The sequence below is a fragment of the Hemicordylus capensis genome, chromosome 2 (assembly GCF_027244095.1).
Source record: "Hemicordylus capensis ecotype Gifberg chromosome 2, rHemCap1.1.pri, whole genome shotgun sequence".
Lineage (NCBI taxonomy): Eukaryota > Metazoa > Chordata > Lepidosauria > Squamata > Cordylidae > Hemicordylus > Hemicordylus capensis.
The window spans coordinates 395,996,791-396,022,910 of NC_069658.1; the positions used below are offsets into that span (position 1 = coordinate 395,996,791).

At 45.5% G+C, this 26,120-nt stretch overlaps 2 protein-coding genes across 8 annotated transcripts in view; one reads left to right on the forward strand and one right to left on the reverse strand.

Moving 5' to 3' along the window:
• The first annotated feature begins 305 nt into the window (after positions 1-305).
• LOC128345054 (CMRF35-like molecule 8) lies at positions 306-13,040 on the forward strand. 7 transcript variants are annotated; one of them, XM_053296372.1, is made up of 6 exons: positions 306-455; positions 4,585-4,920; positions 5,805-5,889; positions 6,889-6,998; positions 10,347-10,390; positions 12,434-13,040. In XM_053296372.1, exons 1-6 carry the CDS (start codon positions 407-409, stop codon positions 12,596-12,598), a joined length of 789 nt encoding a protein of 262 aa, XP_053152347.1. In that variant the 5' UTR covers positions 306-406; the 3' UTR covers positions 12,599-13,040. The 7 variants fall into 7 exon arrangements, with proteins under 7 accessions (XP_053152347.1, XP_053152350.1, XP_053152348.1 ...); XM_053296375.1 differs by having other exon boundaries at positions 6,960-6,998; XM_053296373.1 differs by having other exon boundaries at positions 4,585-4,881.
• A 566-nt stretch (positions 13,041-13,606) lies between these two features.
• The window catches only part of HEATR9 (HEAT repeat containing 9), a 55,340-nt gene continuing 42,826 nt past the window's right edge, over positions 13,607-26,120 (reverse strand). Inside the window, exons 11-17 of the mRNA XM_053296371.1 lie at positions 24,653-24,745; positions 22,753-22,872; positions 20,237-20,310; positions 17,466-17,517; positions 15,480-15,566; positions 15,244-15,335; positions 13,607-13,763 (exon numbers count right to left, since the gene is read on the reverse strand). Coding sequence (XP_053152346.1) covers positions 13,679-13,763; positions 15,244-15,335; positions 15,480-15,566; positions 17,466-17,517; positions 20,237-20,310; positions 22,753-22,872; positions 24,653-24,745 — 603 coding nt within the window. The 3' untranslated portion in view covers positions 13,607-13,678. The remainder of the gene's footprint in view (positions 13,764-15,243; positions 15,336-15,479; positions 15,567-17,465; positions 17,518-20,236; positions 20,311-22,752; positions 22,873-24,652; positions 24,746-26,120) is intronic.

The window sequence follows — 26,120 nt, forward strand, 5'->3', positions numbered from 1 at the left end:
TGCTACCATCCTCCAAAGACTGATAGCCCTTTTGCATGACCATCACTTATGGGAGAAAAAAGGACAGCCATCAAATTCTGATGTTGATTTGAAACCACAAGCCCTTCTAAGATAAACAAGGTTTGGCTGCATTCTTGAAAGCTAACATTCTGTCACAAAGTATTATGTTCAGAGAGTAGCCAGAAATGGTTAATTTGCAAATGACAGCAACATGTGTATGGAGGGTGGCAGAAGAGGAGGCTTCCTTCTTTTGTTTCCAGGAGGAAGTCATTCTGCTCTCTGCTCTCTCTTTCAGATCTTGTGAGTGAGCTGCAGAACTTCCCTTCCAGCTTATGGAATCCACAAGCTCAAGAGACCATCTAGATGTTGCTTACCCTTGAATTTACGCCTACTCTAACAGAGAACTATGAAGATGCTGAGGACATTGTATCTTCTCATTTGGGTGTTAACTCCAGGTAAGGAAGAGATTAAAATTATTCCAAGGCCACAGGTCATAAGTGTAGGGCAGGTGTTTTGTTTTGTTTTAAAGAAGCAAGGACAATACTGCAGAAAGTGCAGCAGAAACAGAAGAGCAGGTGGCACAAAAAGAGCAGGAAAAGGGCTACTATAAGGGTTGCAAAGATCATAGGAATGTCACTTATGAACTTCAGAAGCAAATTCTGCAAGACAGCCTTGTGTTTGTTGTACAGTATTTTTCTATAGGGGTATCTTTAAAAATCAAGATCTTCCGCTCACATGTGCACACACTCCATTTTAACCTTTTGTAATTCAGTTTATCATTTAAGTAACTTTACTCCCATGTCTTGGATTTGTTTTGTCTTATGTTAGAGTACTGAGAAAATATCACCCTCTGGATCCAATTGTTTGCAAACCTCACTTGAGCTACATCCAGCTGGTTGTTTATTTTAGCCACTGCTGAGTGATGTTGTGGGCTGTCTAAATGACAACAGCACTTTGTACAACCTTATTGCACCATTTGCTTGAAAATCACAAAATACCTGTGTCTTTTCCAACCACTTTTTAATTCCTAACATGAACAAAAAAGTGGGGGGGGGATGTTGGGGCATGTGGGAGGAGGAAAAGGTGTGGAAAGGCCACATTGCGAATTTTATTTATTTATTTTCATTTATTTTCTAAACTTATACGAGGAGCTCAGAGCAGTGTACATGGTTATTTTTATCCTCACAACAACCCTGTGAGGAAGGTTAGGTTGAGAGATACATGACTGGCCCAGAGTCACCCAGTTAATTTTATGGCTGAATGGGGATTCGAACTCAAATCTTCCCGATCCTAGTCCAACACTCTAACCACTACACTATGCTGGCTCTGTGTGGGTGATGACATATGAAAGGACTAGCTTCCATGGGTATGCTCTGCTCATGCCTCCTCATTTACACATGAGTGTTGGAAGTGAAGGACTTTACACTATCTCTTGTCTCAATGACATAGGAGGACAGACTAGTGAGTCAGAGGGCTAGAGGGTCAAGACATTGGTCATCCCTTCTCTACTGCTCTGACACGATCCCTTTGGAATGTAGATTGCTACTCTTAGGGACTAACTTCCTTCCTGCTTTGCACTTCCTTTCTCCCTTCTCTTCCTGTTCCTACTACCTTGCAACATGCAAGCAAGCTACTCTCCCTGCACCATGTGTGCAGAGATGCAGAATCCATTTGCATCCAGCTAGATAGATAGATTAGAGATCCTAACTCCTCACTTTCCTATCTAGAATGGAGTTCTTTAATAAATGCCATATATATTGATTTGAAACTATGAACTGGCTCCAAGTTACTTTACTCTCAGCATACACACATGCCTAACCAAATTCTGCTGTGTTGTGCCTCTGTGCACTCTGCTATAATGAAAAAGGGATTCTCTTACCAGAGAAAATTCCCAACAATGAGCACCCCTCGCTTCCTGGATGCACTTCTCTTTCGTTCTCACCTGTGCAGCCTTCCCCCCACCCCCTTTGCTACTTAGGTAGCTATTATGACTTTTCAGCTTCCCCAACCTTTTTAATTTTTGTTGGGTGGGTTCTCACAATTCTTGAGAGCTCTGTTAAAAGTTAAATCCCAGATTCAGATGGTACACTTGCTCTCAAATTGTGGCTGTAAGAATCCAGGAATTTTCAGCGGTGTCAGGTTGGCACTGCCCCAACCCAGCATTTAATAGAGATCAACAGCTGTAGATCAAATCCTTGTTTACCAGTCTCTGCTAAATGGCAGGATAGCATGATACCAACCTGACATCATTGGAAATGTGTGGGTTCTTACAACTGCAAATCAGGAGCACGTAGACCATGTGAATCTGGGATTTAACCTTTAACACTGAAAATGCAAAGTGCTGGTTATAACCTAGAAAGCCCTAAACAGCTTAGGCCCTGGGTATTTAAGAGCACGTCTTCTTCACCATGAACTCCACTGCTCATTGAGATCATCAGGAGAAGTTCATCTACAGTTGCCACTGGCTCATCTGGTGGCTACGCAGGGACGGGCCTTCTCCATTGCTGCCCCAGGGCTTTGGAATGCACTTCCTACTGAAATAAGAGAGCCTCTCCATCTCTGCCAATTTTTTAAAAGGCAGTTAAGACTCTTCTAATTAGATTTACAGTTTAAAATATTTTTTAAACTTTGTGTTAAATGTTTAATTATTTTGTTTTATCATTTTAATTTTGTTTTAATTTGCATTGTTTTATTGTAAACTGCCCAGAGACACAAGTTTGGGGAGGTATACAAATGATAGATAGATAGATAGATAGATAGATAGATAAGCAGAGCTCATGGGGATCTTGAGAACCCACCCATTGTCAGTCTTGCACAATTGTACTATTCTTCTTGCCACCTGACTTAATAATAGTAATAATAATTAATTAAAATTAATAAGTAGCAGCTTGAAGGGGGCTTGATTCTGGAGGGGGAACCTTTCGTAGGGATTGCACCCACCTACTTCACCCTGTGTCTGAGCTCAACCTGTAGGAGCTGCTGGTCACAGTAGGCAACAAGTTAAGTAGCTGGCTGAGCAGAGTCATAGTGGGCTGTTGCACCAGCAGTGGGGCTGTCTGCAGTGGAGGCTCTTCCATATCCAGGGAGGCCTCTGCCTGGCGTTACTCAGCCTCATCTCTTCCATGTGGGCATGTCCCTATCTCCTTTGCCCAAGGAAACTCCTCTGCCTCATGAGGAGACCCTTCCAGATCAAATCTGCAGGCTGTCAGCCAAGCACTCCAGCACCACTGCTGCGTCTGGATCCGGGTTTGGCAGTAGAGACGAGGGTGGTTTCACCGTGGGGGCTAGGCAGGGATCTCTGGAGCATGGGACTCCCCACTGATGCCACCTCATCTAGGTGTTCCCCAGATCTGTGAAGGGTAGGGTCAAGGAGAGGAGGGCCTCTGGTTCTGAATCAGGAGCTCCACTCATCTCCTCCTCCTCCTCCTCCTCTCCTCCTCCTCCTCTGTGGAATCCCCAGTGTTCCAATCAGATGGGTTCCTGGCACACACACACCCCACCTACCAGAGGGATCTGATTCAAGTCCTGGCATGCAGGATCTTTCCCAGGCAACAGAGTTGGGGAAAGCCAGAGATCTCTGCACTGGAGTACCGCTCTGTGCCAGAGTGGTGAGAGGCTGCTGCTTTTGTACTCAGGAGAGCCCTACTGGAGTCTGTGACTGGGGGTTGGGTAATGCTGCAGAAGCTCAGGAAGAAGACATGCAGTAAACAAGAAATGTGTTTCTTAGTGTGCAACAACAAATTTAAAATTAAAATAGATTTTGTCATTTTCTGTGTACATGCACATTTAAGCACCTTCAGGGGAAGTGAGAGTGGGAGGGGTAGTAGTAGGGGCACACCTTGGTGTGAACAGAAAATAGCAGGATTAACTAATGCAAGAACTGTGATGTGCAGATGCTCTAGCATAATTTCCTCAAGCAGTTCTTGTGCAAGTCCACTGAACTTCCCTTTAAAAAGCCTCATCTGAATACTCTAGAGCAGGGATTCTCAACATAGGGCCCCCAGATGTTCTTGGACTTCAACTCCCATAATCCCCAGGCCCAGTGGCCTTTGGCTAGGGATTATGGGAGTTGAAGTCCAAGAACATACATACATAAAAATAGCTGTGTGTTTTGACTGGGAAGGTATGAGTGAAGGTCTAGCACAAGTGCAAAACAACAGGTGAGGTTCTCAGCAAAAATCCAGGCTCACATAAAGACTGCACAAAACGGATTTTCTCAGGTTCACTTTTGGTCATTTGAGAACAAACACCCACCAAATCCAGCTCAAAGGGACATCTCCCATTACAGATCTCCCAGTAATGAATGGGTCCCAGTGAGCTTCCCTAAAAAGGGAGCTCAATGGAGAGGTGCCCTACTCAAGAAAACCTTGCTCTTTAGTCTTTATAGCTACTAGCCTAGCTTCAGAAGCAACAGATCTCAGAGAATAAACCCATAATTTGATCTATGCTTACAGGGATGGAGGAGGAGCTTATCTGGAAGAAGACATTTCCTGAATGTGCAATAGCAAACTCTATTAGGCCACAATACAGCTTGACTGTACAGAATAAGCTGGCTGATCAGTCTTCCTTCTCTGTTTTCCACAGGCTGCTTGGCATTGACAGGTCCAGCTGAAGTGACAGGTTACATAGGAGGATCACTCCGTCTATCCTGCCACTATGAGGAAGCGTTTGAACAGAACACCAAGTTTTGGTGTAAAGGATACCAGTTCATAGAAGTCTGTTCTAGTAGTATAACTAAATCAGAATCAGAAGAGAAAGTGGAAAAAGACAGAGTCTCCATTGAAGATAATAAGAAACAACACTACTTCAATGTGACTATGGACAAGTTGAGACTGGAAGATGATGGTTTTTATCAGTGTGGCATTGAGAGAAGAATTATCGGTAATATAAGGCACAGTGTTCAAGTGACTATTTCCCTAGGTAAATGCTTCTCCTTCTCTACTGTCACAGGACCCCAGGCTTACCATGTGCTGGCGTTCCAGCTCAAAATCCCGCTCATGGCCACTGTTCCCAAGCTGCAGCATCAGCTCTGGTTGGAAGAGAGGCTCTGAAGACACCACCCAAGTGCAACAGCTGAGCAGCGGGTCATGGAGGGAAGTGAAGACAGGGGTGGGAAGGCAGAGTGCATCTTAGGAAGGGCCATAATGATTGGGATGGGACTGGGAGGTACAGAGAGTGCACAAGTATACATTTAGGCAGCCCAACATGATGATGGACAAAAGGCAAGTGAGGACTGGGTCTATGAGCACACCACAGGAGGTGGAAAGGGGTTGTTATAACTTCATCCCCTGAGCTCTGACTCTGAGGCACTTTGGGGTTAGCCAAGCTGAGCAGACATCCTCTGGACCTGATCTACTCATTATAAAGATAAATATGTAAGGCAGAGAATACTAGGTTGATGCCTTTTCTATGTAAATGAAAAATTGAAAGTCTCCACAACATCAAAGGCCTGATGAAACTTTCCTCCTCATGTGCTAAAAAATGCAATGTTAGGAATTAGGGTAATAGCTGCTTAACTTTTTGTTAAGTAAATAAATCATGGTTAAAAATTGGAGACCAATTTGATGGCCCTTACATGTTTTGTTAACACTTCTGCATCACCCTGGAGTGAAGTCTGATGGATCTGATAAGAAAAACAATAAGGTCATTCACACGACCAGCCCTACAGAGATAGGAACACTGCATTCCCTGGAACTTCTCACCTCTCAAAGAAGTAGGGATGAGGCCAAAATATTATTTTAGAAGGGCTACCACTACAATTGTTGTTGATTCTGTCTGGTTATTTTTCATTGTCCATTCCTCAGGTCCAGAAGGAATAACAACAAAACAGCCAGAACTCAACCACCCCATAAAGACTACTGAATCCAACACCAGCTTTACTCCTTCAAAGTGAGTATTGGGATTTTCTGCTAACCAGGCAAACAGGGGCAGCTTTAAAAGTATTCTTCTCTTTTATTTAGCAAGGGAGTCACCGTTGTTCCTGTTCATCCCAACATAGAGTCCTTCCCAGTGACTGTCACTATTTAGATTGTGTGCCTCCTTGTGACAGGGAACCATCTCCTCATGTTTCCCTATGTAAACCACTCCGAGAATGCTTTTGATGAGAAACAGAATAGAAGTATTCAGAATAATAATAAAATCAAATAAGTGTTCATTATGCTATCATGTGAGTCTTTTCTGTGTAGAATCAGTGATCCTGAAATGCTTTTAACAACCCCTATAGTTCCCCCGCCTGCCCAAAAATAGCAATAGCAATAGCAATAGCACTTACATTTATATACCGCTCTATAGCCAGAGCTCTCTAAGCGGTTTACAATGATTTAGCATATTGCCCCCCAACATTCTGGGTACTTATTTTACCGACCTCGGAAGGATGGAAGGCTGAGTCAACCTTGAGCCCCTGGTCAGGATTGAACTTGTAACCTTCTGGTTCAGGGCAGCAGTTTTACCACTGCGCCACCAGGGGCTCAATGGTGTACAATATCTCTGCAGCTAGCATCTTCCATGGCTGAGATATCAAGTGGAATGGGGAGAGAGGCTGCCTCTGAAAATCTTTCTGCTATCTAGCTTTAACACGAACACTTTTAACCTGCTGCTACCTGCCATGTGTTATGTCAACCAAACAGAAACAGCTCTGAATAGAGGGGTTTCCTTCTCCAAACCAGCATACTTCTTTGACATTGTCCATCCACTAATCAAAGTCATATCTGACAGTAGTGCAATCACGCTTTATATGTGTTACAAACTGGCCATGGTCACAGCAGATTGTACTATTTCAATGTTTCTTTTGTGCTTGTTACATGAAGATTTCTAAAAGAAATAATCATTGAAAGCAAAAATGTAAAAACATATTCTGTCTTTTCTTTCTTTTTTCTTTTTTGGCAACAGGCCTGGGAAATCAAAGTCCAAAGTGGTGATATATTGCATTGTTCTGCTGTTTATTCTTCTCTTGCTTGCAGCTGTAGTACTGGTGGTGGTGTCGCGGAAAAAGAAAAGAGGTGAGAGCAATGCTGTGCCAGGGGATGCTCTTCACTAAGGGCAGGTGGGACATTGCTCTCCCACCATCTACGTGTCCCCCACTTTTTCCATCCCATATCCTTACTTTGCTGAATACTTTTAATGCTTTCCATCAGGTCACAGGAGACAATTTTATCTGGCTCTCTCCCTTATGCCTGGCACATCTCTTGTAGAAAGTGGGGGGAGGGGGGACTTTGCTTTTATCCAGTGTAAAGCTGCCCTTAAACAGGGCTTTCTTCTGCAACACTCTGCACAGTCACAAAGCTTCATTCTCTGATTGACTATTTGTCCAAAAGTCACTGCGAAGAGCCACTTTGAAATGGTCCTCTTCCTCCTCCTCCTTTTCCTTCTTTGCTGCTCCTGTAGCAACAGCAGCGGCAGCCACTACTCACATCTCCTCCCCACATTGCCGATCTGATTGAGAAAAGCGGGGTGGAATGAAAAAGAAAATGTCAGAATGTCAGTGGAGTACTGGAGATGCTCTACAGAGTGTCTCTAGTACTCTGTTGCCCTTTCAGTGTTCAGCAGCATGGGAAAGAGGCACCAAAAATGTGATGGGAAAGGTTATTTCTGTTACAAAAGAGGATAAGAAAGATGCATGTGCACATGAGTAGGGGATGAAAACATCTGGCACTGGCACACAGAATTCTTGGGCCACTACTGTACCAAAATCCACCCTTTCGTAACTTAAGCTTTATGAATTAATCTTGCGCTCTGCAGCAGCAGAGACCAAGTCTTTGCCTTTATCTGTGTAGCAGGACTTCAGGTATCTGAAGGAAGTGCTACCATGTCCCCCCTCTATCTTCTCTTTTCCAGGCTAAACATATCCCGTTCCTTTAACCACAGAGTTTGTTTCCCACCCCAACCATCTTTGTTGCCCTCCTTTGAACTTGTTCCATTTTGTCTACATCCTTGTGACAATGTGGCTACAGCCAAATCAGGTATTTCCCAGACTATACCTGTGCATTTGACTATTCCCACCCCCACCCCCAAGTGCAAAACTTTAGTTTCTGTTTGAGTCCATTTTATTCATATCAGCCCACTTTTCTATTCTAGTATCAAGCTCATTTTAAATGATATTCCTACCTTCTGAGGTGTTCACTATCCATCCCATTTTAAAGTCATTTCTTCCCTGCATCCCTTCATCTAAGTCAGTGATAAAAAATGTTGAAGAGTATCCAGCCCAGGATAGAGCTCTGTGGCACCTCACTCAAAACCTCCCTCCAGTTTGGTGAGCCATTGATGAACATGGTTTTCCAACCAGCTATGAATCCATTTGATGATATTATTTATCTACTCTACATTTTACTGGTTTGCTCACCAAAATATCTTGTGGAACTTTGTCACATGTTTTGCTGAAATCAAGATAAGTAATGTTTACAGTATTCCCACAACCTACCAAGCTAGTAACTGGATACAAAATATAGGTTTAGACCAGGCCTGCTCAACTTCGGCCCTCCTGCAGATGTTGGCCTACAGTTCCCATAATCCCTGGCTATTGGCTGCTGTGGCTGAGAATTATGGGAGTTGTAGTCCAAAAACAGCTGGGGGGCCTAAGTTGAGCAGGCCTGGTTTAGACCCAGTTCAGACATACAGTTTAATTGCACTTAAAGTGAACAGAGTTTTTAACTGTAGTATGCCCGAACTTGGAAAACCTGTGTTAAGGGCCTCGACAAACTCCAATTGGGAGACCTGAGATTTTCTCAATGGTTCGCCACCAATAACTGCAGTTATGCCACCAAAGTGTTACGCCTGAAGGCAGACTTGTCCCTAACTGCAGTTAAGTACCCATTTCCAAACTCCAATTATAGATGCAATGGCACAGACCCACCCAAGGACGCTGCTGCTCCATGCTTTCAGCACTTCTCGCTCGCAGCGGCTTAGAAAAACAGCCCTGCCCCTCCTGTCAGCCATGCAGCTATGGAGTTGCCAGGCTACAGGCTCCGGACTGGCCATGCTGTCAAGCCACTCAGCAACTCGGGGCAAGCAGTCATGCGTGTCCACAAGCACGAACACACCAAGTGGAAGCAGGGGAACAAGAGGGGGAAGCCAAGAGGCAAACCGAATTAGAGGAGCTGGAGCAGCCAAGTTCTATTGTTTACAAAGAAAGGGTGGGGAAGGAGGGCCCAGCCCCTTCTGGGAGGGGGATTTTTGCTCCCTAAGTCTTACCCATGAGAAGAGCCATCCTTTGGACACTAATTGAAAATTTACAAAATGGTATTCATGTTGTAGGCTGAATCTCCAGCCCATTACCCCACATAATGCTCTCTCATGAGAGTGGCAGACTAAGGGGAGCAAGGGAGGATGCTCCATGTGGGAAAGCCGCAGGGACGGGCACTTGGGCAAGTGCTCTCCTGGTCTCAGGAACCGTTGCCAAGTCCCTGTCAAACCCTGCACCCTGCCGGCCCACCCGCCAATGTGGAGATGTGCACCGGCACACCACCATCCAAGGATGGCTGGAAACCGGGGCTCTCTGCTCCTGGGAAACTCCACTCCTCTAGATCTACATATGCCGCAACACCGGCCCTGGCCCAGGAATTTCAAATGCCTGGAAGGTCCGCTCCGCTGTCCACTGCCTGCCCCATCCTTGTGATTGGTTTTTGTGAGGGTGCTATGGGCAGGGTCTGAAAGGCAGACCCCCGGAAGGGCCAACCCAGCCACTGAACAGTCCCAAATCGACTGCCTCTTTTGGCTGCTCTATGGTTGGGTTGGCCCTGGAAAGATCATGGTGAACTTTTCTTATTCTTCTCCGAAGGCTTTGCATTTCCTCACTGCAGACCCACAGGAGCATGACCTGTGCGTCATGACCCCCTCATGACTACAAGAACACACCTGCAGCCAGATTGCTGTTAAAAGAGGGCAAGTGCAGTGTAATGTGTGTTTCCTCACAGCAATGCTGTTTCCCCTGCAGTCAGGATTCGCCATGTATACACACATATACACATGTATGCACACCATTTGTTACATCCAAATGGAATATCACTCTTGTCACTGAAAAATCATTTACAGTAAAAATCTCACTAATGTAGCTAAAACAGCTAAACAGCTAAGACATGTAGAAAGGCCCTCTGTTTTGAACTGGGGGGCATATCGCATAATGTGGGGAAATGTAATTTGCTGGCACCAGTGACTGGAGACCTTTCTGGTTCTATGACCTTAGCTAGGATTATCTCTTGTATTGCTGTAGGAGTTTAACACCAGAGGGATTATAGCCAAGTATATGTTTCTTGCCGCTTGACTAAAATTCCACAGGAATTTATTGCACTTACACTTGTTGCATCTGCTTGGTTTGACATACAGTATCTGATTTATTGAGGCATCTGTTTCAGGTTCATGTGTGCAGAGAGAAAAAGAAATAAACCTATCAGAAATGGTAAGGCAAAGAATTGCATCACTCTGTGATATCACACAACCTTGAAGCCAATGTTTGAGTGATGCCATGGTCTGAACTGTCTTAACAACAAAATCTATTACTGGATATTTGCTTAGATCACTAAGAGAAGGTGTTTGCTCCTTATTTGGGTCCATTAAGAATTCATTTTTAGCTCTGAAGACTATGGCAGCTATTACTGGGGCCAGAACAGTCAACTATGTTGTTTAATATCCTGATGTTTCATATCCTGGATGTTTAGACTATTTTTACCAAAATCCCTTCGTGGGTTTATTTCATTTTATATTGCCCTTTATTGTAAAGATGGGAATGAATAGTGCAGCAACTAAGGCTATGGAAACCTGGGCTCCAGTTAGGGGGAAACTATTGATGGAAAGGATTCTGGACCCACCATTGCCTGGTGCATTTCTACAAAGCCAGTCCTTGGGTGCTTCCAGGTAGTTTATTTCCTCAGTAGTGGCAGCTCGAAGCAGGAATGGAAGAAACAAGTACCAACCAGCGGGAGGAAGGGGTACTACTCTTGCTTCTTTTGTGCCATAGCTGCTGTCCCACCTTTGCTGATCAGTCCCTAGAGGCACTGTCCACCTCGCTTAGCACCACAGAGATAGGCGGAGTCTCCAAGTAGACTGCAGGTGTCAAGTGGGCCGATTCTGTTTGCCTGTCACTTAAAAAGTGCTACTGTTAGCTGCAGAGGCAGTCACCCGGCAGTGCCTTCAGAACAGAATTCTCCCCACATCAGAAATGCATGAAATAGTATAGGTTGCAAACGATGTGCAAATACATCCACTAACAGTAGCCGCGAGACAGCCTCTTGTAATATAAATTTTTACTTTTAAATTATATTGCTTTCCTTGTAGATTTAAATTAAAATATAATGTACAGTACAAACAATCTCTTCAGCCAGTGGTTCCGGTGTGGCCTTTGATCAGGATCAGTCCACCCTCTAGGTGTCCTAGGTGCCAAGCAGGGAGGGGTGAAGGGGGTGGGGAAGCACCAAAGCCAGACCCTGCCTTTGGTACTTAATAAATTGCATCTCTGTGTTTTAGAGACTCTCAGCATTTCAGTGGGGGAGTATGAGATTGTGGAAAGGAAGATGCATTGGGGGGGCCATAATCACTAGAATGCTTGTTCGTGACTTTCTATCTGGGTCATAGCTACATTTGAAGGGGGAGGGGAGCCTACGATTAGGAGAAGTGTAACAGAAACAGGAACAAGCTTTAAAACATGTACAAGTGAAGAGACAAACTTTGACAAGTATAAATCCAGAGCAGTTGCATTTCAGCTAGTGGGCCAGAAGTGTAGCATACTTTTGCAGCTCTTTGGGCTTTTTCAAATGGGCTTAATGCTCTGTTCCTGTTATTTGCTGTCTGAACCCAGCTCACTTGTCTCTCAGATGCCAAGTCAACACACAATACATCAAATGCCCACAATGGCTTCGCTGTTCCTGACCAACCCCAAGGCTCTGATGGGACAGGGCTCTACAGCAATGCAGAGGTTCCTCCCAGAGTGCCCGTCTCACAGGGATATCCCCCAATGCACCACACTCATCGCGTGGTGCATTGAGGGATATCCAGTGGCCAGGGAAACGAATCCTGGCCTCAAATGATCCATGCTGCATAGAGCAGCATGGATCATCTGGGAGCGCAAGTCGCACTCCCAGCAGAAGTCTGCTGGTCATCGGAGGGGGGAGGGGTGTTGGCAAAGACTTCCTGCCCACCCATCTGCCTGGTCATGTGAATGGCCTTGATTTTGATTTCTAGCCAGGTTGGGGAATAATACTGGGGGCAAAAAGAAACATCCATATGCAGTCTCTAGAGCAGGGCTGCTCAATTTCAGCCTTCCAGCTGTTTTTGGACTACAGCTCCCATAAACCCCAACCACAGTGGCCAATAGTCAGGGATTATGGGAGTTGTAGGCCAACATCGGCAGGAGAGCTGAAGATGAGCAGCCCTGCTGTAGAGTATATTGGGCTTGCTCCACTCATAAGCTTGCTGGCTTGGTTTCAATAGGACCATTTCATTTCAGGCTTCAGAGAAGAGAGAGGAAGTTCCTTACGCCACGCTGATGATTTCAGATCTGCAGGAGAAATCCATCTATGCCAATGCAGATCTTGTCTGCAACCCAACTCTCCCACAGACAACTACCGAGGAGGTTGTGTATACAGAGGTGGCAAAGAATTCTAAATGTTAACAAAGAGCTTCTCTCTTGTGCATTGGGTGTGTTTTTATCCAGAGCAGTGCCCTAGACCAGAGCCCCTTCTACTTGAAAAAGGCAATGGGTGATAGCATGGAACTGAACAACTCATTGCTCTTTGGTTAGAACTCTGCTCAACACAGTCATCTCTTGATGATCTGAAGAATGAAAGCAGACAGGCACTACTTGTGATGCCAAGAAGAGAAAAATACTAGATCTGCATTTACAGAAGCCACACATGGCAGGAAGGTGCAAGAACCTGCCCGAGAGATAAATATTACTGCTGGAAATGGGGCCAGGGGTGGGTGGGTGTTGCTTTCAGTGTACCTTCACATAGGACTTGGTGATTTTATTTGTATCATGGAATGTAGAATTTGGATCTGACTTGATTTCCATTTTTTAAACTATGCACTCTTGTTAAAAGCAAACAGATTTCTGATTCTCATCGTTTCAGAGCAATGCTTTAAAAGATGAAGCTCAGGCACCTACAAAAGACTTTGAGCAGGGCTTCCAGTAATCAAAAGATGAAGTTCCTTTAATGTATATAGCAGGGCTGTCCTTAAAGAGCCCTGGTGGGGTGCGAGGCTTGGGGCAAATCAGCCAGTGTGGGACCCCCTTCCAGTTAATTCCAATGGGGGTTAAAAGAGTGGGGCCCAGGATGGTCACCCTGCTTGCCATGCCCTAAGGACAGCCCTGGTATATAGCCCTTTTCCTCCCTGTGGTTTATGGTTCCTCACTATCTGGTCCAAGGAGGAAACTGGTCCTGGTGATTTGCTTAAATTGACAGAAACAAAGTTATGCAGATTAAATATGGCTTGAAAGTGTATCGGCCAAATGGCAACCAAAAGCTAACCAGTCTGTAGAAAGATTAGCCAGGCTCTGAACATCTGCCATCAGCTTGACTCTCCAACCCCAAGTAACTGCTGAAGAACTGCACTCCGCGAATAGGGATGCTCGAAGAAAACCTCAGACATCTTCCCTCTCTTCCTATATGCTGGACACCAGAAAACCAGAAGCCATGCTTTATTCCATCCGTCTTGTCTTCGTGTCCGTTTTGCCATCCAAAAAAATGAGACCTCACTGGATCCTGTAGGATTGGAGCATCAAGTATTTCTGGGCACCAGAGAGTTTATCAAGGATCTTCAAGGCTTTGGAAGATTCCCTGGAAAGGAGGTGGGGAGAGGGAAGCAGAAATATTGAGGAAGGGAAGGAAGGTCTATGAACTTGGCTCCCCTGGAGGGATACATATTTCTGAACCTTTTAATAAACAATATGCCCAGCCAGTTACATATCATCTGCTCCCAGAGACCATTCTTTTTGAAGTGTTTATTTCCTGAATGCACAACTTGCTCAGGAAGCTTGATGCTAAACGTTCCCAGTGCGGGCATGCCAACCACTCAGTTCCAGGACTCTGAGTGACAGATTATCAGTAGGCTTTTCCCCTTATGCCTGCTACTCTGCTTCGTGCGCTCCACAGAGGAAAACATTTCATCAAGCCATTTTCAATCTACTAGGACTAAAGCCTACTATGTTCTTGCACTGAGGGATGTCAGGCAGGGGTTCAGCCTCTGCATCCCCACACAACTCTGGTCAGAGAAGGGAACTTCAGAGTGACCAGCCACACCAGCCAAGGAAGACTCTTTACACCAATAAAACAGAAGGCAAGGCAGGTGATGCACCCTGGGTCCTATTAAAGCAACTGGCTCAAGCTTGCTTGCTAGTCTGAGTAGTGCTTGAATCGTGGGATGGGGAAAGTTGTTGGAAGTTCTCTGTGATGAGAGAATCCCTTTTTCATTATAGCAGAGTGCACAGAGGCACAACACAGCGGAATTTAGTTAGGCATGCATGTATGCTGAGAGTAAAGTAATTTGGAGCCAATTCATAGTTACAAATTAATACATAACGCATTTATTAAGGAACTCCATTCTAGATAGGAAAGTGAGGAGTTAGGATTTCTAATCTATCTATCTAGCTGGATGCAGATGGATTCTGCATCTTCTCTGCACACATGGTGCAGGGAGAGGAGCTTGCCATGTTGCAAGGTAGAAGGGCAGGTAGGGAAGAGAGAGAAGAAGGAAGTTAATCCCTAAGAATACCAATCTACATTTCAAAGGGATAGTGTCAGAGCAGTAGAGAAGGGATGACCAATGTCTTGACCCTCTAGCCCTCTGACTTACTAGTCTGTCCTCCACTGTCTGAGACAAGAGACAGCGCAAAGTCCTTTAACTTCCAACAAAAGTAGAGGTCCTTTATGAAATCCATAAGCCCCACCTTCTGGCTCCTTCCACCTTGTAATTTTAGCCCAATCACTCTCCCTACAGCCTTCAAAAAGAGCCATCACCAAAGGTAAGGGAGTCTGAATCCCCCCCCCCCATAATTTGAGCACCAAGCAATTAGAGGGTCTGCTACTGTTGGCTTCAGACTGGTTTTGCCTCACCCTGATCTGCATAGGAGCTGGGTCTGGCACATTCCTTCCCACTTTTGGGGTGCTCATCTCCTCACCACTTGCTTCTCCTGTCTCTGCCTCCCTGGAGATTTTGCCCCCTTTCTGCCTCCAGAGGCCTCCTCACAGAGAGGTATGATAGGAATGCTTCTCTTCCACCTTGACAGCTTTGCTTCCGTTCCTATCATGCACACAATACCTGGCTAGAATTCCTTCTGTTTGTTCCTTGTGCATCAGGCTCTTCCTCACATGTACATTGTTCATTCCCAACGTGGCAAATGTCCTGATAACCTGCAATATGGCAGTGAGGAGTGGGATGGAAAGCTAAGGTACTGGTCAGCCAAAATGGTACGTGTACACACACACACACACACACACACACACACACACACACACACACAAAAGCTTTTGTCTCCGGAGCACCCAATCACCAACCTGTATGCGAACATCTTCACTGGTGTCTAGTTCCAACATTTCCAGCAAGGTAAAGAACACACTTTTAAGGCGGATGCCAAGGACGCCCTAGCAAGAGACAAAAGAGCAGAGTCTCACTTTGCAACTGCTGAAGCCAAGCAAAATGTAGCAAGGATCCGGTTTGCACTTTAGCATACCCTCCTTAATGATGTGGCACAATGTTTAACCTGACAAACAAACATTGCAGCATTAGAGAATTGTTCATCTCTCTCTGAAGCAGATACAGGCGGTGCCAGCTCATGGCCTTTTGCCTCTTGAGGCACACAGCAACAAGACACCTGCCCCATGGGCACTGACATCGCCCCACCTCCTCCCCCCTCACCAGCCTCACCTCCTGGGCCATGCCACTGCTTGGCATTGGCACCCAACAAGGCAGTGCAGAGGCAGCTTGCTCCAGTGGCTACAGCAACAGCAGCTTGCTCTCCCCCCACCCTCCAGCAAGAAACCTCACACTCCATTTTGGGAGCTCCATTTTGGGAGCAGACAAAGCAAATTTGTTGCTGGAGGGAAGAGAGTGAGTGAGTGAGTGAGTGAGTGAGAGAGAGAGAGAGAGAGCGCACTGCTGATGCAACGGCAATAAGAAGAGGCTGCCACCAGATGCAGGCTCCTTCCACAGTGCCTAGACAGTCTATAACTCTGTCTATAGCAGTATGCTCCAGGAGGCGAGACCAGCAAGGTGGTGGGGAGGGCAGGGTTGAAGCCAGTGAGATAGGGGGCAAGTCTGGTAAAGGAGGGGGGCAGGGTCAATAAGATGGGGCAGCTTCGGGGGGCCCTAAGGAATGAGATGGCAGCCGCAGAGGTGAGGCGAGGGTGCCACCCTCACCTCACCTCTGCTGCTGCCATGCCATCCCTTAGGGCTCCCCCCACCCACCCAATGCTGCTCCATCATCTCACTGACCCTGCCCCCTCCTCCTTTACCAGATCTGCAGCAGCAGTCAGGTGCAGTGACACCTACAGCAGCGGGCAGGGCAGGGCAGGGCGCTCACACTCAATGCCCCTGTTGGCGGAGGCTGTTGCCTCACGGGGCAGTTGCCCCTGAATACAGATTTGTCAGGAACTGCATGGGAACCGTTTTTACTATGTTCACCTGCAGACAAAAGTATAACCTACCAGCAGAAAACTTCTCTGTCACTGTGAGCCACCTGATCAAATACAGAACCATACAAAATAACAAAAGGGAGACGTGGCAAGATGAAAACAAGCAACTAACATTCTGCCCTTGCTAAATGGGCCAAGAGACATTTTTCAGGTAGTAGCTGCTTTATATTTAGCAGGGGGAGAGCAGCTGTCCCCATTCAGGCCAGCCCAGCATCTTTGCCAGGGGCTGTTTGCTGATGGTTCCAATGTGACATTTTTTAGACTCTGCACCCCTTTGGAACAAAGAAAGAGCCATCATTTCATTTGCTGTGGAAACTACTTGGAGAACCTTCATTAAATGAAAAGCAGTGTATACATATTCTAAATTGAGTGCTAATGGATCCAAATGTAAGGAATTCATTGAAGAGGGCATGAAACAGTATAGAAGTAGGGAAGCAAAATATCCCAGCCTTACCCCCTCACCACCAGCATCACTCACTCCGCCCCCCCCCCAGCTTCTAAATTCTGCAAGTATTGTATGAGATGTTCTGAGTGGAGAGAGATGGCAATATTTAGGGTTCATGTATTAACTGGTGGTTCCCAAGGACTTTCTGAGCTCAAGGTGTGCTCACTCTTGGCCTAGGAAAAGTGAAGCAGGTCAGGTAATAATCCAAGGGGAGACTGCTCAGCTCACCAGTCCTCCGGCTCACTCATACCCACTTCAGGAAGCCACAAAGATGCTGCTTGGGGTTTCTGAGACTGTCACAGCAATTTAATCCCAAATACAAGTGTGTAGCCCACTATCTCATTTTGCATAATATCTATAGGGCAACTCCAGGGCTATTTGGCTAGATAGGAAACATGACTTACTAAGGAAATTACTGCCTGTCTTCGGATGTCCTCCCTCTCATCCTTCAGCTGCCTGTGGAGATAAAGGAAGCATTATCTGAAACATGAGAGAAAGAAAGATATGTTCTTCATCCCCATGAGATTATTTAAAGGGGACAAAAGACTTTAGTTCCACTGTGATGTTATTCCCTAATAAACTGATTGTCATCTTATCTTATGCTTGCTTACTTGGGAGTAAGCCTCTCATTAAGTTCAGTGAGACTTACTTCTGAGTAAACATGCATAGACTCAGGCTGCATGACTGTGTACAGATTATTATTTCTTGGAAGAATGGGAACAATTTCCTCTCATGGTTTCAGTGGCACAACCCCCTGCATGAATGGCTTAGTAACACTACAAGCATCACTGAGAAGGGTGTAGCTCTATTTCTCTCATTCCTAATTGCAGCCAGTTCCCTCCATCCCATACAAATTAATGGAGTATGGACAGGATGGCTGGCCCAGCAAAGTTCACTCCTAAGAGAAAATCTGTACTTTTTTTCTTACTTTTGCATTAGCCCCAGCTAATGCAAAACAGAATCCCTTGGGATAAAAAACTGAAAGCGTTGACTGCAAACCATGATAGCACTACAAGACTTTCTTCAGTTCTCTGGAAAGCTATCATCGGTACACAGCCTCATACCGATTCTGTTGGCATTAAGAATGTTCCTGTTCAAACAATCTCTGGATGTGTAAAATATCATTCTCTAGGGGAAGAGTTGGAATGAACCTCACAGAATGCTGGCCTGGCAGAGATCCCTCAGATTCCTGAGTGATGTAGTTCAATGACCTCCTTCACAGTCACACTCCTTTATGAAACAGCCTCCCCTAGGGAGGCCAAATCACTCTGCCTGGGCAGCAGTAATGAAAACCAGCAGTCTGCTCCAAGAAGCCACTAGAGCAACATCCCTTCCATGTTGCTGGACCCAGCTCTTATAGATCCCTGCACAGAGCTAGCCAAGGATCCACTTCCCCTCAAAGTTATCTGAAGTCTATATCCTCCCAAATTCCTGCCTCGGCAGAGGCTCTGGGCTTATTCTCATGACTGGCAGGTGGGTAGGAGGAGTGTCCAGTCTGGCTTTTTCAGTTCTGTGTGCTCTTGAGAAATGGTCATGTATAAGCCAACATCAAAGCAGAAGGAGGGGAAAGTGCTCATCTGCTAGCCTCGACCTGGGTAGGACAGTACAGGACTTTTCCTCTGCCATCAACACAGTGCTGGGCTCACAATCTGGGTTGGCTGCCACTGTCCTACCCAGACAGTGGATAGTAGTCCATCACACCTCCTCGCTCCTACCTTGATGTTTGCTGACGCATGGCCATTTCTTGGGGGTTTGCACAGGGCTTGGAGCCTTCCTGGATGTTCCTCCTAGGCATTTTCCAGACTATGAGATTTGCAATGAGTAAAGCATTGACAGAATAGTGCAATGGTTTAAAACCGAAAGTAAAGCGTTATTCAATGCTTTGTTGTAGGTGGGCGGCCATTCATATTTTCCGTCCATCGCAATGTGTTTTCAAGGCAGAGCTGTCCATATTCTCCCTGAAATGCATTTATCAAATAAACAAATAAGGGACAAAATAAACAAATAAGTGACAAAACAAGGGAATTGCTTAATGGGGGAGGGGGAGTGCAAGGGAATCCTGTGGTAAGTCAGGAAGGGGGGAAAGACAGGAACTGGCATGCCTCCAGAGAAATAAGTAAGTAAGTAAATAGGCAGGAGGAGGCAGAGGGCTGTGAGATTGCACAGAAGTAAATTAATCATGATTCAGTTCAATGGGCTTCCTTTTAAGTAAGTGACTGTTTACTCTCCCTGCACTTTGCTTTGCAGTAACCAAGAGGGATTGCACAGAAGTAAATGATTTAGTTCAATAGGCTTCAGTAAAAAAGTGCACGAGAAAGGGTTGGATTCAGGAATCTGCTCAGCTGCACTAGTATGAGTCTCTGGCCAAAGTAGCAGATTAAAAGGGGAATGCACAAAAGAACCCCGGTGGAAATAATAATAATAATAAACCCCCTCCGATCTCCTCCCTCCCACTCCCCTTCTGTACTGACAAGCTCAAGTTTTATTGGAAGCAAGCGGAGGAGGAGGGAGGTGTGGGGTTTGGGATCTGTGGGGAGGAAAGCCAAAATTTCTCCCTGCCTGTTTCTCTCCCCACAGCGAGGGGGCAGAGGAAGCAAGCACAGGCGGTGGGGAGGGCAAAAAACTGTCCATACTGCAACACGCTACAATGCATAAACTCTGTTGTAAGCCTCCCTACCACAGAAAAATACAGATACTTTCCTGCAACGCAATTACCACATAATGCAACATTAACATTTGAAACAAGGCATCGGAAATATGGACGGCACTCTGCTGACAGCGCAGCAAGTGCGTTGTCAAAACACTGGCAATATAGAGGAGCACTTATGGGACACGTGGCAGCGTGTAATCTGGAAAATGCCCTACCCAGCTTTCGATCATGGGATCCAGCCCCCTGGCTTGTCCCAAACATAAAAGTGTGTGAATACTGTCTGTAACCACATAGGAAGGGCAAATCATAAGGGTCCTTCCCATCCAATTCAATATCTCCCTTCACAGAAATAACTGGCCCTGTGACAATTAGAACAGATACCAAGATATGTGGGTCTCAAAAACACCCCAGAAACAAATATTACCACCCCCACCACCACCCGCCACCCCCACACACAGTTTCTGGTATGTGCTGATGGAAAGAACGGCGGAAATGAGTCATTGCAGTTTCTTGCTTGCAGCTTACTTCTCCACAATGTCCCAGACTTGCTTCTTCATTTCCAAATCTTCAATAGCCATGGCAACTGACTGCCTTACTACCTGCGTGACAGATGAGAGAGATCACGTTTGGGTAGGAAAGAGTTTATCCAAGCAGCCTGTGTCATCTGGGTGACCGGGAGACCTTGTGACCCAGCTGGGTGACCGGGAGACCTTGTGACCCAGCTGGGTGACCGGGAGACCTTGTGACCCAGTAGCCCAGATCTGCAAAAAGTGAGGTAGGAGGGGAAAGGAGCCCGTCCTCCCTCACTTTCTGCTTGTTTTGACATGTTCCAATGAGACTTATTAGTTTCTGTCTCTTTTCCTTCTGTCTAGAAAGGAGTACATTTAAAAAGTTGTACACAAGTGACGTAGTCTCTGAGCATATACAGAGTAGATTTCTTCCCTTTAAGCCTCAAGCCTCCACTTAATGGTTAATGCTGCTAAGATAATGGCTTACTCAATGCAGACTCATTAAAATTAAAAGAATACTAGGCATTCCTTCATATGTTATTTTAACTGCAGTAGAATTACTTTGAGTAATGTTCCTCATTATGTCAGTCACTGAAGCTATTCCCACAATCCACAGAAACTGGGATAACTGAGCCCAGCCAGGCGAGCCCACGAGCCCAGTGGTTCAACAGCAGCTAGCCTGCCTAATTTCCTCTCCCCTTAAACCAGGTTAACAGAGCAGGCACTCCATTAACCTGGGGTTTTTTTTGCTGCGAAATGCAGCGGCACCACATTGCTGTGAGATGCAGCGGCCACCACACCAAAACCCTCTTTTTAGGAGCTAAAAATATAAACTGCTGTATCCCAGGCATTTTGCAATGGATTTGCACCTAATTTGGAGGAGTGGTGTCTCATGTCCCCTAGTTGACGTGTGCACAATTTATTGGGTACTGGATGTATACTTTTGATGTTAAAAGCAATAGAATGTTCAGGGCTTATAATGGCGGAATTTTGAAAACACTGCTCATCTATCTTAACTATACTGGCATGACTGTGCCGATATAATTAAGAGTGCATTCATACTGAGGGCTTTAGGCATCTGTATATTTCCCATTATTCCACCAATGCATTACCTGTCAATCTATCCCAAGAATAGCTAGGTGTTTTAGTGGTGCTTCAAATGAGCATCCCTGGAGGGCCAGCCATCTCAGCATATGTTGGGACAGAGAGATGAGTGTTCCCTTATTCTAAACAATTTCAACTCAAAGTCCAGCATAAAGAATGTGTAAATGTATTTTTAAAAATTGCAGGGCTGTATGATATGCCTGCAGCTGACAGTATTTCAACTGTCTATCAAGCCACATTGAAACAGCAACAAGCACAGCAGCCAGGCATTATCAGTGTGCAGCAAGAATCTGACTTGCAGCTGGAGGTCAGTTTTCTCCAAGCCGAGGCTACTCTTACAGATGCATTCTATAAGTTCCTCATTGGCTTGAGTTGGGTCATGTGACTGGACTCTAGGCTTGCACTACCTAGAGTTGTTCCTTTGGCTAGTGCACTCAAGGAATTCCTACTACTGCTACATTCCTAGCTTGTGATGACTAGCGTTGTTGACTTTTTTTCCTGGCTGGGCTTTTATGCATTAACAAGCTGCCTTTCCAGAAGAAGTTTAGCAAGTGAGGCTCCTCCCATCACTTTATCTCCATGCCAGAAAAGTTTTACCTAAAGGCACATGAGTCGTACCTGAAGAAATTATTGGCCCTAGCCCTGCTTTGTGTTCATGTCCATCACCACCACCTTCCATCCAGACTGATTCCCCTGAATACTTGACCTTGACTTCCACCTGGATTTGCACATGGATCAGCCTGGAGCACACATATCCCAAGGGAGCCCAAGTGAGTGATTGTCTTATAAGCAGTCATGTGGGTGGCATACTACAAGGTAAACTATTTATAAGAATGGCTCTTCACGTGGTTAAGGCATATTCAAACTATGCAAATCCAACTGCTTCAAGGCATAGTTAAAATCCACCCAAACCATGTAAGGAAGGGACTGGAGACACTGACACAAAACAGGCATATTCCATGGCACTTTACCCATACCAGCAACCATTTAGTTGGGCCTCTGACTGACAAGGTAGCTTTTGACCATTGCCCTTGCCTTATGCAGTTAGTAATTTTTGCATCCCTGGAGCAAAATCTGGCAGAAAGACAGTTACTAGGGGAAGGCCAATTGCACTAATGTCCTTCCTTAGGCATGAGAAAGGAAGAGCACATAGGTACACAGGAAGCTGCCTTATCCCAAGTTGGTCTATTGGTCCATCTAGTTCAACATTGTCAACACTGACTGGCAGCGGCTTCTCCAAGGTTTCAGGCAGGAGTCTTTCCCAGCCCAGCCTGAAGATGCCAGGAATTGAACCTGGGACTCCACCTCTAAGCTATGGCCCCATCCCCAAGGGGGCAGCCCTTTGGCTCTAACCATGTTTTTTAGAAAGAGCCCACTTTGCAAAATGCAAGCATTAAGGGAGTGGCCCTCAACACTTTTCCACCTCACCAGATGTGGTTCTTCATACAGTTTCTCCAGAAGCACGTCAAACACATCCTCCTCCAATTCTTCCTCTTGGATTGCTTCCAGCCCAACAGTGCCCAGCAGTTGTGCAGAGTCAGCACGGTGCTGGGTGGAAAGAGACAAAAAGAGAGCATGCTCTGTTCACCAAGTGGCACTTCATCCCTACACCCTCACTCCAGCTCACTCAAGATTAAGCAGTGATGTGCTCCTTCTCCTACCTTCCTCATCACTTTCATTTTAAAGCTGCAGCCACAAGAACACAACACAGATAACCCCTTTAAAGACACACACATGGGAAAAGACCAAGGGCACTATGTAGCCTCCTTTTAAAAGAATATAACACATGCAGTCTCATCCAATACAGATTTACTCAGGGGAGGGAAACCCACTGAATGCCCTGAGAATGTGACAAAGTGCACATTCCTCAACCTTCTCTGGTTTTGTAGTGCTAATTGTATGAATTTGTAATTGTATGTATTTGTAATGTAGTGCTCAGCTGGTTTTGTAGTGCTAATAAACCCCTGCTAATTGAGCAAAGAGGCACCTTTTAAAGTGGTGGTTATCTAAGATTTAGCAGGGGGGTGGGGAGAGCAACTGGCCCTATCCAGCCCCAGCACAGCACCCCTCCAGTGGCTGTTGCTGGTATCTGCCTTATGTTTCTTTTTAGATTATGAGCCCTTTGGGGACAGGGGACCATTTTCTTTATGTATTTTTCTTTGTAAACTGCTTTGTGAACTTTGGTTGAAGTAAGGTAAAGTGTGCCATCAAGTCGATTTTTACTCCTGGTGCCCACAGAGCCCTGTGGTTTTCTTTGGCAGAATCCCACTGGTACTATATCGGGCAGCAGTGATATAGGAAGATGCTGAAAGGCATCATCTCATACTGCGCAGGAGGAGGCGATGGTAAACCCCTTCTGTATTCTACCAAAAGAAAACCGCAGGGCTCTGTGGGCGCCAGGAGTTGAAATCAACTTGACGGCACACTTGGTTGAAGAGTGGTATATAAATATCAGTAGTAGTAGCAATAGTAGTAGTAGTAGTATGCTTAGGCCATAACTCCTGAGGCATCAGGTTAAAACTGGCAGCTGATAAATGCATCTGTTCTGACTCTGTTCCCATTCTAGGAAGACTGTAGTATATTCTAATAATACCAGATCCTCGACCAGACTTCTAAAAGAAACAGTGCTGTTTGGTTTCTGAAATGACAGGGGCTGGGCCTAGCAACATCCTCTGGCCTAGCAGCTTCTGCTTCTTAAGCTGCAATCCTAAGCAAAATGACTTGGAAGTGAATCCCAATGTTTGCCCAGCCCTCTTCCTTTTTAACATGCAGAGAGTGTGGGAGGAAGAAGAGGTACATTGGCAGTGGTGGCAGTGGGTGATGGACCACACCACTGGCACTCCACTGTGTAAAGAGGATCACCAGGTGGAGGCTGGGCAGAAGTGGGTAAAGGGCATGGCGGTAGTGTAGGGCACCTCTTGCCACTATGCTGCTTGAGACAACCACCTCAGACAGCCTCATTGATGGCTGGTCCTGAGTACACTCTGTCTCAACCCTCTGGAAAGTTCAAATATATATATGTAAGAACAATGGCAGTTCACATCAGCAGAAACTGGTGATACAACAGAGTAACTTCAGAGGGAACAGAATTGTGCTGCAAGGTGCCCTAAACAGAAGCAAGTCCAAAACAGTGCCTGTCTGCTGCCGGCAGAGTCTGGTATTTGCTCAAGAAACTTAGTAAAATTCAAACATGGAAACCATATCGAGAGCAGCAGGAGCATTTCTGAATGCAGGTCCATGGTCAGGAAAGAGAATAAGGAGGAAAATACAATTTAGCATGAGAAGTAGTTCTCCACAGAGCAGACTCCACAGAACCAAACACACTTACTTTATACACAGGAGAAAGCCGAAGCTGCTCAAGAATGCTCTGGATGATAACGGCATCCACTAGGCCCATTTGGCTTACCAGCATGACCAAAGCCTACAAGAGATGATGTGGAAGGAGGGAAAACACATTCAGAAGGAAAAGAGAGAGATCATCCCAAGGCCCTTGTAGCTAAATTGTGTTAACATAAGAGTCTAAGACAGAATGAAAAGAACCTCGTGTTAAATAATTCAACATCTTTACTACTGAAGCAAGATGTCACATGCCTTAAACCAGCCCTTGTAAGATATTCGTCCAGCCCTTTTTCACAATCTTCCAGAAAGAGATTTCAGAACTTCTTTAGGCATTGTTTCCCATCGCTTAATTATTCTCATAATTATTTTAAAAAACAAAAACAGGAATTTGCCCTTTTGCAGTTTAAATCCTTGTAGCTTGATTCTAACATGTGTATTTGAAAGCTTTTTGCTTCATGTCTCTTCTAAAAGAAAATCCAACCTTTCTTTTTTACACCAGTTTCTAGCCATCATGGAAAAAGCTGGAACTGTGCAAATGATCAAGAACTAAGAGAACCCAAAAGTTCTTCTAATGTGAAAACAGATTGAGGTCGTTCTCACAACCATGCTGCAGAAGGCGGGTGAGGAGGCAAGTGTCTGCACACAATCTCCCTTACCTGACAGCTCTGCCGCTTGCTGGAGCACATGAGCCAAGCTGCAGTGAGTGGCAGAGCTAGCTGCCAGAGGAGAAAATCTTCTGGCATCCCGCAATGCACTGCACCAGGAAAGTGGTGTATCGAGGAATTCCCCCACTTTCAGATGCTCTTGCCACCCGGCATTGTGCATGTTTGAGTTGCAGGCAGTCCAAGCATTCGTATGATGGGGAGTGGAGTAGAAGGGTGCACTCGTGCCCTTCTACCCCACTATTAGCCCAGGTAAAAAATCTGGGCTACCCTGTTGCAGAGCGCCGCGATAGGGACTGATATGGATATACCTGCCCTGCCTGGATATAGCTGGTTGTGAGAATGACCTTATTTAATTTCTGGCATCTTCAAGTATATTGCTATAGATTTTTTCCCCAGTCCTTTGGAATTACCTCCCTTTCCCCCTCCATTTTTTCTGGTCTGCATTGGTGCCATTCCCCCCCTGCACTTTTTGTTTGTTTGTTTCCTGGATTAAGGCCCCCCTCTTTCTATACTGGGGTTGCCAACTTTCCTGAATTGGCATGGACTCTACTAGAAATTGCATTGAACTCCTGGTGACTATTGAAAGCAATCCAGGAGACAGCAGTAATAGCTTAATAATGTGAGAAATAGTGGGGGGAAATACGGCAGAGTGGTCTCCCAGAAGAGCTTCAAGTCAGAGTTGACAACTTTACCCAGCACTGTGGCGGCCCCAGTCTAATTTGTCTCCCTCCACATAACTGTTTTGAATTTTAAAAAAAATTAAAAAAACAAGTAGTAGACATTATCACAGAT

What these genes read in the sequence shown, in the direction of transcription:
- LOC128345054 (XM_053296372.1), top strand. Translation starts at nt 407, where the DNA reads ATGAAGATGCTGAGGACATTGTATCTTCTCATTTGGGTGTTAACTCCA. An exon ending in ACCAGCTTTACTCCTTCAAA is followed by an intron (nt 5,890 to 6,888) that starts GTGAGTATTGGG and finishes TTTTGGCAACAG; the next exon opens with GCCTGGGAAATCAAAGTCCA. An exon ending in GTCGCGGAAAAAGAAAAGAG is followed by an intron (nt 6,999 to 10,346) that starts GTGAGAGCAATG and finishes CATCTGTTTCAG; the next exon opens with GTTCATGTGTGCAGAGAGAA.